Raw genomic sequence first — 15498 nt, 5'->3', positions numbered from 1 at the left:
TGCACAAGAATATAACTACTATAATACTGCCCTTATGTACAAGAATATAACTACTATAATACTGCTCCTATGTACAAGAATATAACTACTATAATACTGCTCCTATATACAATAATATAACTACTATAATACTGCCCCTATATACAAGAATATAACTACTATAATACTGCTCCTATGTATAAGAATATAACTACTATAATACTGTCCCTACGTACAGGAATATAACTACTATAATACTGCCCCTATGTACAGGAATATAACTACTATAATACTGCTCCTATGTACAAGAATATAACTACTATAATACTGCCCCTATGTACAAGAATATAACTACTATAATACTGCCCCTATGTACAAGAATATAACTACTATAATACTGCCCCTATGTACAGGAATATAACTACTATAATACTGCCCCTATGTACAAGAATATAACTACTATAATACTGCCCCTATGTACAAGAATATAACTACTATAATACTGCCCCTATGTACAAGAATATAACTACTATAATACTGCCCCTATGTACAAGAATATAACTACTATAATACTGCCACTATGTACAAGAATATAACTACTATAATACTGCTCCTACGTACAGGAATCTAACTACTATAATACTGCCTCCTATATACAAGAATATAACTACTATAATACTGCCCCTATGTACAGGAATATAACTACTATAATACTGCCCCTATGTACAAGAATATAACTACTATAATACTGCTCCTATGTACAAGAATATAACTACTATAATACTGCCCCTATGTACAGGAATATAACTACTATAATACTGCCCCTATGTACAAGAATATAACTACTATAATACTGCCCCTATGTACAAGAATATAACTACTATAATACTGCCCCCTATATACAAGAATATAATTCCTATAATACTGCTCCTACGTACAAGAATATAACTACTATAATACTGCTCCTATGTACAAGAATATAACTACTATAATACTGCTCCTATGTACAAGAATATAACTACTATAATACTGCTCCTACGTACAGGAATCTAACTACTATAATACTGCCTCCTATATACAAGAATATAACTACTATAATACTGCCCCTATGTACAGGAATATAACTACTATAATACTGCCCCTATGTACAAGAATATAACTACTATAATACTGCTCCTATGTACAAGAATATAACTACTATAATACTGCCCCTATGTACAGGAATATAACTACTATAATACTGCCCCTATGTACAAGAATATAACTACTATAATACTGCCCCTATGTACAAGAATATAACTACTATAATACTGCCCCCTATATACAAGAATATAATTCCTATAATACTGCTCCTACGTACAAGAATATAACTACTATAATACTGCTCCTATGTACAAGAATATAACTACTATAATACTGCTCCTATGTACAAGAATATAACTACTATAATACTGCTCCTATGTACAAGAATATAACTACTATAATACTGCTCCTATATATAAGAATATAACTATGGTAATACTGTGTGTGGTTGTGTTGTGTGCATAGTCTGCGTGTCTGAGGAGTTGAGCCTTTTCTGTTTGGTGGATCCTGTGTTTTCTGTATATAGTAGTTTCCTTTTATTGTAGATACTGACATAAAAAAATTTAAAAGTTAGTGAAAAGAAATGAAGATGCCTGAAATGTGTGATGTTCTGGTGCCGTTGCGGTTGTGTTGCTGACTCTTTAGTGTTTTCTGGTTGCACAGGTGGAGTTATCAGACGGTACATCGCACACAATCACTGACGCGTACGCCGGTAAGGAGTACATAATCCAAGTGGCAGCTAAGGACTATGAGATCGGCACCTGGAGTGACTGGAGTGTGGCCGCTCACGCTACGCCTTGGACAGAGGAGCCCAAGTACATCACAACAGAAGCCCAGAAAACAGGTGAGGCACGGAGTCTAGAGATGGTTCATCTCCAGCTCTGCCGACACAGTCAGACATGTCTAGAGCGATGTCGTGGACTGGACCGAGGAAATACGATCCGGTTCTCCTCCTGGGAAGAGCATAGTGTTGTGTAGACCAGTCCTGGATGTAGACCGGTCCTGGAGGTCCATGTTATTGTGTGGGAGGTTACACGAGATAGAAGTAGACATGGTAACGTGGCCATCATTCCGAGGAGCCCATTGGTGGCCGGATTATCACCACTTCCCGTTACAGTGTACACCCAGTGACGGCGTCCGATGATGTGGATAGGGGACGACCTTCTGACTTGGACAACGTCTTTATTGCCGTTGAGCCCTGGACCTCTGTAGCCTACGTATGGCATGCGTCCTGAGGGGGGATCTACTGCTTCCATTGCCTCCCTGCTGTCTCTCCTCTCCTCACTTCTGCTCATCTCTCTCCTCTTCCCTTCTCTGCTGTTCTTCTCATTTGCGTTTCTATCTTCTCCTTTCTTCTTTTCTGTTATTGTTTCTTCTATTCTTCTTTTCCCTTTTCTTTGCTGTTTTCTCTTCTATCAATTTCTCTTCTCTCCTTTTATTTTCTTCTTATTTGTTGTCACTTCTCTTCTCTCCATTTTCTTATCTACTTTTTTCTCTTCACATCTCGTTTTCTCTCATTTCCCCTCTCTGCCCGTCTTTTCTTCTCTTTTTCCAGCTTCTTCTCTCCTGTTTGTCTTTTCATCTTTTATATTCTCCTATGCTCTTCTTTCCCCTCTTCCCTTCTCGTGCTTTCTTTTCTCTGGTTTCATAACTGGTTTTCTCGCCTTTCTTTGCTTTCATCTTCTCTCATCTGCCATTTTCCCTTCTTTCTCTTCTCTTTTCTCCTCTTCTCTTTATCTCTTCTCATGTCCCTCTACTTTTATCTCTCACAGCCCAATCTCGCATCTTCTCTCTTCTCCTTTTCTCTCCTTGTCTTTTCTCCCATCTTTTCTTTTCTTCTCTTCTTTTCTCATATTCTTTCCTGTTGTCTCATTCTCTTCTCTATGCTGTTCTTCTTTTCTCTCATTTTCTTTATACTCTCCTTTTGTTGCCTCTTTTCTTCTCTCCTCTTGTTTACTCCTCCTTTTCTCCTCTATTTTTCTCCTCTCCTTTTTTCCTCCTCTCATCTTTTCTCTACTTTTCCTTCTCTTTTTCTCTCCTCTTCCTTCTCTTTTTCTCTCCTCTTCTTTCTTCTCTTCTTCTCTCCTCTTTTTTCTCCTGTTCTTCTTTTCTCCTCTTCTTTTCTCTTTTTCTCCTCTCCTCTTCTTTTTCTCCTCTCCTCTCTATTTTTGTACTTCTCTTTTTCTCCTCTACTCTTCTTTTCCTCCTTCCTCTCCTTTTTTTGTCCTCTTCTCTTCTTTATGCCTTTCTTTTTCTCCTCTCCTCTTTTTCTCCTTTCCTTTTCTCCTCTTCTTCTCTCTTTGTTTTTTGTTCTCTCCTCTTTTTTCTCGTCTTCTCTTCTTCTCTGCTCTTTTCTCTTCTTTCCTCTTCTTCTTTTCTCATCTTCTTTTCTCCTTTCCTCTTCTCCTCTCCTCTTCTTTTTCTCATATCCTCTCCTTTTCTCCTGTCTTTTCTTCTCTCCTCTTCTTTACTCTTCCTTTTCTCCCCTTTTTCTCTTCTCTTTTTTTCTTTTTTTCTCTCGTCTTTTTACTCTCCTCTTTTTACTCCTCTTCTTTTCTCCTCTTCTTCTCTCCTCTTCGTCTTTTCTCTTCTTCTCTCCTCTTCTTCTTTTCTCCTCTTTTTCTCCTCTCCTCTTCTTTTTCTCATATCCTCTCTTTTTCTCTTTTTTTTCTCATCTGCTCATCTTTTCCTCCTCTCCTCTTTTTCTCCTCTCTTCTTCTTTCCTCCGTTCTTTTTCTCCTCTCCACTTTTTTCCTTTCCTCCTATCTACTCTTCTCTTTATTTTATCCTCTCCTCTTTTTCTCCCCTTTTCTCCTCTCCTCTTTTTTTCTCCTCTCCTCTTCTTTTCTCTTCTTCTTTCCTATTCTTTTCTCCTGTCCTCTTCTCCTCTCCTCTTCTTTTTCTCATTTCCTCTCCTTTTTCTCATTTCCTCTCCTTTTCTCCTCTTTTTCTCTCCGCTTTTTTCTCCTCACCTCTTCTTCTCTCCTCTTCTTTTCTCTTTTTCTTTCCTCTTCTTCTTTTGTCCTCTTTTTCTTTCCTCTTCATCTTTTCTCCTTCTTTTTCTCATATCCTCTCCTTTTCTCCTCTTTTCTCCTCTCCTCTCCTTTTCTCCTCTTTTTCTCTTCTATTCATTTCTCCTCTCTTTTCTCCCTTCCTGTCTTCTCTTCCCCTCCTCCCATCCCTCTAGTTTTCTCCACCATTGCCCCCTTTCCACCATACAGAGATGATTAGCTCTTGCCTTGTGCTCAGACCTTCCCTTGAAGAGTCTGAAAGTGTGAGATGTATCAGGGTCCTTCCTTTCCGTGGGCCCCTGAGGATCCGCGGGGGCTGTGACCTCGGTCCTTTCTTCAGGTTGTGGGAGATGAGTGTAGCCTTGAGTATAAGACCAAGTATGATGATCTGGATCCGGGCCACAGATGAACATGTGTCTCTGATCAGGGCCTGGAAGATGCTTGCACTTAGTGGAGGGATGAGCGGCGTGGATGTCATGTATCATACAGGGAACAGATGGGACGTGTGCAGCGGTGGGAACGTTCGTCGCCTGGACAGATCCCAATTATTTGTGTATAATAAATTCTGCTCCTCCTGCTCCTTCCACCCCGGGGCCTCGCTATGTGACGGCCTCATAAACATTATGTATTATATTCTAATTATTAATACTCCACATCAAAGTGATGTCTGCGCAGCGCGGCCTCTGCTCCCCTCCCCCGCCAGGATACCATTAAAGCCTCCACCTGGGGGAGGGGAGACTGCTGACCTCCATGTCCTATGTATTAGAGTAATTAAAGCCTAATGAGCAAATAATGAAAGCCCCTCACATAGAGCAGACCACTTAACCCCGTGATGGCATCACGTGAAGCTGAGACATTGCAGAGTAGCACCTCCCAAGACGGCAGAAATCTGCTCCGAAAATTCCTTGTCTTCCTTTATAGCAGATGTTTTCCTTCTTCAGATCCAAAGCAAAAAGAAAAAGAAATATTTAAAAAAAGACATTACGTCTCCTCGGAATACAGTGGGGCAGATCTACAGCCCCCGAGTAATATAAGCACCGAGAACCTTCACTACGGGCCGAACATGGGGTCAGTTCATACGTCGTTCCTTGTAGCATTGTAGGCCACACATCTTCCCACTAAGCCACTGGGCACCATCATGGGGGCAGAAAAGGGTCTTCCCCAAACTGTTCCCACAAAGCTGTAGGCCGCCACCTGATGACAGCCCCATGGGTGGAGTTGTTGTGAATTCTGTTATCGAACTCCCTCCTGTGGTCATGAATGGTACTTCGGCGAGTTCTGTCCATGGACTCCCTCTGGTGGCTGTGAGTGGAGCTGCTGCTTCTGAGGTTCCTTCCACAGGTGACCTAGGTTATTCTTAGGCTGGCTTCTCTATTTAACTCCACTCAGATCGTTACTCCATGCCAGCTGTCAATGTTCCTGTACTGGTTCAGTTCGCTCTTGGATCTTTCTGGTGACCTGTCTCTTCCTGCAAAAGCTAAGTCCCCGATTGTTATTTTCTGCTCATTGTTTCCTTGTCCAGCTTGCTTTCATGATTTTGTCTTGCTAGCTGGAAGCTCTGGGATGCAGAGTGGCACCTCCGCACCGTGAGTCGGTGCGGGGGTCTTTTTGCACACTCTGCGTGGTCTTTTGTAGTTTTTTGTGCTGACCGCAAAGATACCTTTCCTATCCTCTGTCTATTTAGTTAGTCTGGCCTCCCTTTGCTAAAACCTGTTTCATTTCTGTGTTTGTGACTTTCATCTTTACTCACAGTTAATATTTGTGGGGGGCTGCCTTTTCCTTTGGGGAAATTTCTCTGAGGCAAGGTAGGCTTTATTTTCAATCTCTAGGGCTAACTAGTTCTTAGGCTGTGACGAGGCGTCTAGGCCATGTCAGGTACGCTCCACGGCTATTTCTAGTGTGTGTGATAGGATTAGGGATTGCGGTCAGCAGAGTTCCCACTTCCCAGAGCTTGTCCTGTATCGGTTTAACCATCAGGTCATTTCGGGTGCTCCTAACCACCAGGTCATAACATGGAGTGTTATACACTGGGGGGTGAAGGGCCTTATGTTATACATCGGGGAGCGAGGGGCCTGATGTTATACACCAGGAGACAAGGGGCCGGATGTGTTATACACTGGTGGAGTGAGGGGCCGGATGTTATACACCAGGGGACAAGGGGCCGGATGTGTCATACACAGGTGGAGTGAGGGGCCTGATGTTGTATACCAGGGGACGAGGGGCCAGATATTATACACAGGTGGAGTGAGGGGCCGGATGTTATACACCAGGGGACAAGGGGCCGAATATTATTCACCAAGGGGCGATTGGTCAGATGTTATACACTGGGGCAGGGGAGCTGGATGTTGTACACTAGGGGGTGAAGGGCCGGGTTTTATATATCCTGGAGCGAGGGGCCTGATGTTATACACCAGGGTATGAGGGGCCAGATGTTATACACCAAGGGGCGAAGGGACAGATGTTATATATCGGGGAGTGAGGGTCCGGATGTTATACATTGGGGGACAAGGGGACAGATGTTATACACTTGGGGTGCGAGGGGCTGGATGTTATACACTGGGGGGCGAGGGGCCGGATGTTAGACACTAGGGGGTGAAGGGCCGGGTGTTATACATCCTGGAGCGAGGGACTTGATGTTATACACTAGAGTGTGAGGGGCCAGATGTTATACACAAGGGGGTGAAGGGACAGATGTTTTATACCAGGGAGTGAGGGTCCGGATGTTATACATTGGGGGGCGAGGGGCCGGTGTTATACACCGTGGGGCGAGGGGTCAAATGTTATACACCGGGGGATAAGGGTCCGGATGTTATACACAAGGGGGTGATGGGCCAGATGTTATACACCGGGGGCACAGGGTTGGATGTTGTACACCAGGGGGCGAGGGGCCAAATGTTATACACTGGAGGGTGAGAGGACAGATGTTAAACACGGTGGGGGAGGGGCCAAATGTTATACACCAGGGGGCGAGGGGCCGGATGTTATACACCAGGGGCCAAGGGGCCGGATGTTATACACTAGGGGGCGAGGGGCTGGATGTTATACACCGGGGGCAACGGGGCTGGATGTTATACACCAGGGGGCGAGGGGCTGGATGTTATATACCAGGGGCCGAGAAGCCGGAAGTTTTAAGGGTCCGGATGTTAGGGTCTGAAGGCGAGGGTCCGGATGTTTTACACCGGGGGTCAAGAAGCCGGATGTAATACACTGGGGGACATGGGGCTGGATGTTATACACCAGGGGGCGAGGGGCCGAGTGTTATACACCAGGGGCAACAGGGATGGATGTTATACACTGGGGTGAGGGGCTGAATGTTATACACTAGGGGGCGAGGGGCCAGATGTTATACACTGTAAGGTGAGGGGCCAGATGTTTTAACACGGGGGGTCGAGAAATCTGATGTTATACACTGGGGAGAAGGGGCTGGATGTTATACACCAGGGGGCGAGGGGCTGGATGTGAAACTCCAAGGGCAACGGGCATGGATGTTATACACCAGGGGGCGAGGGGTCAGATGTTATACACTGGAGGGTGAGAGGCCAGATGTTAAACACGGTGGGGGAGGGGCCAAATGTTATACACCAGGGGGCGAGGGGCTGGATGTTATATACTGGGAGACAAGGGGCCGGATGTTATACACCAGGGGACGAGGAGCTGGATGTTATACACCAGGGGACGAGGAGCTGGATTGTTATGAAAGGTAATTTAGTACCACAATGGACATAGAGGTCAGCGCACATACAGTGACCTGGCAATAACCCAAAAAACAATAACGAGCTCTGAGACGTGGGAACTCTGTTGACCGCAATCCCTAATCCTCTCCAACCACACTAAAGGCAGCCGTGGATTGCGCCTAACGCTCCCTATGCAACTCGGCACGGCCTGAGAAACTAGCTAGCCTGAAGATAGAAAATAAGCCTACCTTGCCTGAGAGAAATACCCCAAAGGAAAAGGCAGCCCCCACATATAATGACTGTGAGTTAAGATGAAAAGACAAACGTAGAGATGAAATAGATTTAGCAAAGTGAGGCCCAACTTTCTGAACAGAGCGAGGATAGGAAAGGTAACTTTGCGGTCAACACAAAACCCTACAAAAACCACGCAAAGGGGGCAAAAAGACCCTCCGTACCGAACTAACGGCACGGAGGTACACCCTCTGCGTCCCAGAGCTACCAGCAAGCAGAAAAAAACAAATTGACAAGCTGGACAGAAAAAAAACAGCAAAATAAATTGCAAAGAGGAACTTAGCTATGCAGAGCAGCAGGCCACAGGAACGATCCAGGAGGAAACAGGTCCAATACTAGAACATTGACTGGAGGCCAGGATCAAAGCACTAGGTGGAGATAAATAGAGCAGCACCTAACGACTTCACCACATCACCTGAGGAAGGAAACTCAGAAGCCGCAGTACCACTTTCCTCCACCAACGGAAGCTCACAGAGAGAACCAGCCGAAGTACCACTTGTGACCACAGGAGGGAGCTCTGCCACAGAATTCACAACACTGGATGTTATACACTAGGGGGCGAGGGGCCGGATGTTATACACCGGGGGCAACGGGACTGGATGTTATACACTAGGGGGCGAGGGGCTGGATGTTATACACTAGGGGGCGAGGGGCCGGATGTTATACACCGGGGGCAACGGGGCTGGATGTTATACACTAGGGGGCGAGGGGCTGGAGATTATACATCAGGGGGCGAGGGGCTAGATGTTATATACCAGTGGCTGAGAAGCCGGATGTTATACACTGGAAGGCGAGGGTCCGGATGTTTTACACCAGGGGTCAAGAAGCCGGATGTAACACACTGGGGGACATGGGGCTGGATGTTATACACCAGGGGCGAGGGGCCGAATGTTATACACCGGGGGCGAGGGGCCAGTTGTTTTACACTGCAGGGCGAGGGGCCGGATGTTACACATCGTGGGGCGAAGGGGAAAATGTTATACACTGAGGGGCAAGGGAGCTGGATGTTGTACATCAAGGGTGAGGAGCTGGATGTTATACGAAAAAAAGTGAGGTGCCGGATGTTATTCACCAGGGGACGAGGGGTCGTTTGTTATACACCAGGGGATAATGGAGCTGGATATTGTACATCGACGGCGAGGAGCTGGATGCTATATGCCTAAGGTAAGGGGCCGGATGTTATGCACTGGGGAGCGAGGGGCCAGGTGTTATACACTAGGGGCAAAGGGCCGGATGTTATACACTGGGGTGAGAGGGGCCAGATGTTATACACTGGGGTGAGAGGGGCTGGATGTTATACACTGGGGGGTGAGGGGCAGGATGTTATACACTGGGGTGAGAGGGGCCGGATGTTATACACTGGGATGAGAGGGGCTGGATGTTATGCACTGGGGGGTGAGGGGCCAGATGTTATACACTGGGGTGAGAGGGGCCGGATGTTATACACTGGGGTGAGAGGGGCCGGATGTTATGCACTGGGGAGCGAGGGGCCGGATGTTATACACCAGGGGGCGAGGGGCCGGATGTTATACACCAGGGGGCAAGGGGCCAGATGTTATACACCAGGGGGCGAGGGGCCGGAGGTTATACACCAGGGGGTGAGGGGCCGGAGGTTATACACTCGAGGCGAGGGGCCATCTGTTATACACGATGAGCCGGATGTTATGCATTGATGAAGACGTGGGGCCCAATACTTTTCTCCATGCTGTATATTGTTTAGTTATAATCCAGTGATGCCCACACTGTCGCACTCTTGTGATGTTCCCAGATTCGCACTTTGATGATGCCCAGTGTCGCACTCCAGTGATGCCCGCAGTTTGGCACTCCAGTGATGCCCACACTGTCTCACTCCGGTGATGCCCGCAGTTTCGCACTCCGGTGATGCCCGCAGTTTCGCACTCCGGTGATGCCCACACTGTCGCACTCTGGTGATGCCCACACTGTCGCACTCTGGTGATGCCCACACTGTCGCGCTCCGGTGATGCCCGCAGTTTCGCACTCCGGTGATGCCCACACTGTCGCACTCTGGTGATGCCCACACTGTCGCACTCCGTTAATGCCCGCAGTTTAGCACTCCGGTGATGCCCGCAGTTTCGCACTCTGGTGATGCCCACAATGTCGCACTCCGGTGATGCCCACACTGTCGCACTCCGGTGATGCCCCCACTGTCGCACTCCGGTGATGCCCACACTGTCGCACTCCGGTGATGCCCGCAGTTTAGCACTCCGGTGATGCCCGCAGTTTTGCACTCCAGTGATGCCCACACTGTCGCACTCCGGTGATGCCCGCAGTTTCACACTCCGGTGATGCCCACACTGTCGCACTCCGGTGATGCCCACACTGTCGCACTCCGGTGATGCCCACACTGTCGCACTCCGGTGATGCCCGCAGTTTAGCACTCCGGTGATGCCCGCAGTTTTGCACTCCAGTGATGCCCACACTGTCGCACTCCGGTGATGCCCGCAGTTTCGCACTCCGGTGATGCCCACACTGTCGCACTCCGGTGACGCCCGCAATTTCGCACTCCGGTGATGCCCACACTGTCGCACTCCGGTGATGCCCGCAGTTTCGCACTCCGGTGATGCCCGCAGTTTCGCACTCCGGTGATGCCCGCAGTTTCGCACTCCGGTGATGCCCACACTCTCGCACTGTGGTGATGCCCAGAGTTTCGCCCCTGGTCTGCCCCATGATGCTTTGGAATCTTACATATTGCGCCACTTTTCCCTTACTTGTCAGCACTTCATGCAGTTTAGCTGATGTGACTTCACCAACAAGAAACTTCCATGTTAAATCCGCAGGTTCCCGTCCGGGCCGCTGCTCGCTGAGGTGCTTGGCGTACATGGGCGGGACTGAAGCACTAACAAGCCATAGATCATAATTATCATCCGCGCTCCCCCATAATTGACTCCCGGCCATTGGGGAAAATCTTGTTATTTAGAGCAGAATGTGCGCTCCAGTCCCGGGGGTGGAGAGAAGCGGATTTACGATATGAATTATGCCGCGAAGACATGACTGATGGGATGTGGGATGTGCGCCTCCGTATAGATGAAGATGGATGGCGCTCACCGCACAGATGGTCGACTTCCACCTACAAAACCTCTCATTTATAAAGTGCGGTGGCCGAATTATTGGATTCACGACGTACAGGAGAAAGCGGCCCAAATTTTAGGTGATTACTCGGTGTTCAGCGTCCTCCATCGTTACCATCTGCTGTAAATCACTCGAGAGATCATGACATCATCAGAAAAGAAAGCAAAAATCACAACAAAGTAACAAAAGGGACAAAAAGTTATATTTATTGTGTCTAATTGGTGATGTCATCACAGTTATAGTGATTTGTCTGATCAGTGATTGGACTAGATAGTGATTGGCCTGATCAGTGATTGCAACAATATCAAGCAGCAGAAAAAAGAGAGTGGCACAGCTCTTATAATCCAGGAAATCAGGTGGCACACAAATACTGTCTATTGCAGTCTATAACATGGAAATGGTGGTGCTGTCCGCAGGAAAACAGTCCAAAAAGTCTTAATAAAAAGAGAAAAAAAACGTGGACGCACTCACCAAATGCAGTAAACAAGTATCCTTTATTTCAGTGCCAGCCGGCACATTCTTCACGGCACGGGGGAGAGGGTAACATACAGGGAGAGTGCAACAGGTGAGACGACGGCCGTTTCGCGCTACGCAAGAGCGCTTCTACGGGTCCATAGCTAGACGGGAAATGACGCCAGGCTAAGTAAGCAAAAACCATGCGAACTACACCTGTGTCATTAACCCGCCAAGCAAAAGAAAAAGTGCACAAATACGTTAAAATGATTAAAAGCAATTACATAATACTGACATAGGGAAGAGACGTGTAATATAATTCTCCAAACAATATGAATTATTCATATGCAACATGACAACTCAAGTACTTAGCAAAAAATGGTGTCCGCAATAAGCAGAGCGGGAATGGCATCAGAGCCACGTCTATTACTGCTGATCGCCAAAAAAAAGCCAAAAAAAAATAAAAATGAAGGATAGAGGTCACAGAATAAAAAATGTAGAATCAGCAAGAAGTAGGAGTATAAAACTAGACGTTTAATATAGATATTAAAATGAACACTACAAAACACTATTTAAAATGGTTGTAAAGCAGGCCTGCCTTCCACACGTGCAGGCCAGAAGTGCCGCCAATATTGGAGGATGGCTACCTATGTCAGTACCTGTCACGATTCCCACCGTGACCGTCACCCCTACGTCACGGGTTGGGGTGACTTTAGGCCAACAGACGGCTATCAAATGTGCAGGGGGGCTTATCTTAGTTATCCCTCCACTTCACAATGTGATGAAAAAACACACACAAGGCTATTGACCTCTTAGTTTACAGCAGGGGCTTATTTTAGGTATCCCACTGCTTTTCAATATACCACGAACTGCAGGGATTTATGTACATCCCGCTTACAGTTCCACTCAACACTTGCAGCTCTCTGGCGCCCCCCTTACTCTCAGGTCAGATTAGGTACTGCACCCTGGGTAATTAGTCGCCAGACAGGCTGCCTGCTATGTACTGGCTATTGGGCACACTGCAGCGACGCGATAAACTACTCCCACTCAGGCAGGAACAATAATTATCAACGCCGCAGTCGCTACAACATCACCCCAAAAGTATGCACACGGTATTGCTGCCACCAGCTTCGATTAAATGGGTCCGAAGCTAACCCAAAAACAACAGTAGCGTAATTCCCTTCAGGAGACTTAGGGTACGGTTTAGAACAGGAGAACGAACTAGTATTAAATAATATACCCCATCAAAAGTTTCAGGCAGTGTTTTATCAAAAATATTTTACAAATGATGTTACAAATGAGACAATTGCAAATATGTACAAGGTAATTATAACATAAAGGGATTACAGGAGAAAAGATAACACTCGCATGTTCAAAGCATTGCAGGCACCCAGGCTAGTGGAGCTTCCATACGTCCCAGTTCATGGGACGTGCTCAGGGCTCTCCAGAAAAAAGACAAGAAGACTGTGCTGGGGATCTGGGCAGACAGTTATAGCTGCGGCCTGTAACCTCCCAGAAAGGGGTTGGATCACCTCGTCCCTCCTACCTCTTCAGTTAACTAATTTTACCCTAACCTATATCTAATTTCTATAACTCCGCTACAAAACATGTCATAGTCATAACAAACCCAGCATTCATCTCGGATTAACGTGGGCATTCTAATGAGATCAAATATGTCCTATCTGGGATACATATTTACAGAGAAATCCCTACTTCTTTACCAGATGGAGTTAGAAGCCCGTGTTTAGAGGGATGGGCAGATCCACCGAGGGAGATTAAGAATATATATTTTCGTGTTCTTAACATAAATGGTTTGCGTAATATCTTAAAAAAACAAAACAAAGAACTTCCATGTGTTCTACAGACTTAGAATCCAATCATCCGAAAACAGAAAAGTGCAATACACAGACACAGTATTAAAATAATTTTTATTAATAGTAATAATAATATTTAAAAATAGTACAGTACATAATAAAGCTGATCAATATCAAAACACAAAAATAGTATGATGGAACACCTCAACAATTGTCAAATGTAGATTATAGACCCTTAATTCCTATAATTCATTTATATGGCTCAAAAAAAGTTCATTGAATACAAAAACTGAAAACAAAAACAAGTGTAAAATAAAAATTCGTAAAAATTGAAAAATAGTGTATTATGGTAAATATAACAAATAATGTGCAATGTATATTTATTGTATTGTAGTAAATATTGCAAATAATGCGCAATATATATATATGATAAAATGTATATGTGACATTAAATAAAAAAGAAAATATATATATAGCGCTAAATATACCCCATAAATTTATAAAGAAAAATTATATAAAAGAAAAAATTATATAAATATTGCAAGATGTTGACCAAGAAAATATTTAACGTGTATAATAACTAAGGAGGGATAAAAACCGCTACATATATCTTATATATTACACTACCCAAAATACAAAAAAATAATAAAATAAAAAAATATAAAAATATATATATATATATATGTGCACTGTGATGCTATAAAGTGCTGAATAAATAACAAAGACAAAATATGTATTCAATAAAGCAATCCCTGCATATAAATGAGGTATACCACTAAAAAAGTGCACATGTGCAAATGCTAATGACTAGTACTGAGTCTCTATATTGCACCAATACCACACTGGGCCATAGAACAAATAATGCAGCACAAAATAGAGCAACCGTGAACTGCTAAGGTAAAGTGCAATAGTGGCTGACTGGGTCCGCTGCTATGAAGGCAGCATAGATATAATAAAAACAAGTTATTAACAGAGGCTCCACATACCTATAGGTGATCTGTCCCTACGTACGTAGGGGCGCCCCCGGAAGAAGGCATTAGCCGAAACGTACGTAGGGACAGATCACCTATAGGTATGTGGAGCCTCTGTTAATAACTTGTTTTTATTATATCTATGCTGCCTTTATAGCAGCGGACCCAGTCAGCCACTATTGCACTTTACCTTAGCAGTTCACGGTTGCTCTATTTTGTGCTGCATTATTTGTTCTATGGCCCAGTGTGGTATTGGTGCAATATAGAGACTCAGTACTAGTCATTAGCATTTGCACATGTGCACTTTTTTAGTGGTATACCTCATTTATATGCAGGGATTGCTTTATTGAATACATATTTTGTCTTTGTTATTTATTCAGCACTTTATAGCATCACAGTGCACATATATATATATATATATATTTTTATATTTTTTTATTTTATTATTTTTTTGTATTTTGGGTAGTGTAATATATAAGATATATGTAGCGGTTTTTATCCCTCCTTAGTTATTATACACGTTAAATATTTTCTTGGTCAACATCTTGCAATATTTATATAATTTTTTCTTTTATATAATTTTTCTTTATAAATTTATGGGGTATATTTAGCGCTATATATATATTTTCTTTTTTATTTAATGTCACATATAAATTTTATCATATATATATATTGCGCATTATTTGCAATATTTACTACAATACAATAAATATACATTGCACATTATTTGTTATATTTACCATAATACACTATTTTTCAATTTTTACGAATTTTTATTTTACACTTGTTTTTGTTTTCAGTTTTTGTATTCAATGAACTTTTTTTGAGCCATATAAATGAATTATAGGAATTAAGGGTCTATAATCTACATTTGACAATTGTTGAGGTGTTCCATCATACTATTTTTGTGTTTTGATATTGATCAGCTTTATTATGTACTGTACTATTTTTAAATATTATTATTACTATTAATAAAAATTATTTTAATACTGTGTCTGTGTATTGCACTTTTCTGTTTTCGGATGATTCAATTTTAGTGGTGCATGACATATATTTTACATACAAGTGGTTATTTATTGGATTAAGACTTAGAATCCAGTTCTTGCTGGATGAAGATTCTAACCTGGTCGTA

At 44.2% G+C, this 15498-nt stretch overlaps 2 protein-coding genes across 4 annotated transcripts in view; one reads left to right on the top strand and one right to left on the bottom strand.

The window, feature by feature from the left end:
• CNTFR (ciliary neurotrophic factor receptor) overlaps positions 1–15498 on the top strand; it is a 614589-nt gene that overhangs the window by 582940 nt on the left and 16151 nt on the right. For all 3 annotated transcript variants that reach the window (XM_069745854.1, XM_069745853.1, XM_069745852.1), the window contains exon 10: positions 1726–1906. In XM_069745854.1, coding sequence (XP_069601955.1) covers positions 1726–1906 — 181 coding nt within the window. The remainder of the gene's footprint in view (positions 1–1725; positions 1907–15498) is intronic.
• On the bottom strand, positions 2706–4231 carry LOC138657491 (uncharacterized). The gene is made up of 3 exons (XM_069745272.1): positions 4021–4231; positions 3256–3523; positions 2706–3187 (listed from the first exon to the last, which is right to left on the bottom strand). The coding sequence occupies exons 1-3, from the start codon at positions 4105–4107 to the stop codon at positions 2829–2831; spliced, it is 714 nt and encodes a 237-aa protein (XP_069601373.1). The 5' UTR covers positions 4108–4231; the 3' UTR covers positions 2706–2828.

Source organism: Ranitomeya imitator, chromosome 1, assembly GCF_032444005.1.
Source record: "Ranitomeya imitator isolate aRanImi1 chromosome 1, aRanImi1.pri, whole genome shotgun sequence".
Classification (NCBI taxonomy): domain Eukaryota; kingdom Metazoa; phylum Chordata; class Amphibia; order Anura; family Dendrobatidae; genus Ranitomeya; species Ranitomeya imitator.
Note: the sequence above shows the minus strand (reverse complement) of the source record. Positions and strands in the feature narration are given on the sequence as shown.

Coding starts and splice junctions, on each gene's coding strand:
- LOC138657491 (XM_069745272.1), bottom strand. CDS start 4,107: ATGAAGAGGAAAGAAAAAGAGGACAAAAGAAGAAGAGGAAAGAAAAAG. Junction 3,524..4,020: donor GAAGAGGTGAGGAGAAAAAA/GCGGAGAGAAAA, acceptor GAGTAAAGAAGA/GGAGAGAAGAAAAGACAGGA. Junction 3,188..3,255: donor GAGGAAGGAGGAAAAGAAGA/GTAGAGGAGAAA, acceptor GAGGAGAAAAAG/AGAAAAGAAGAGGAGAAAAG.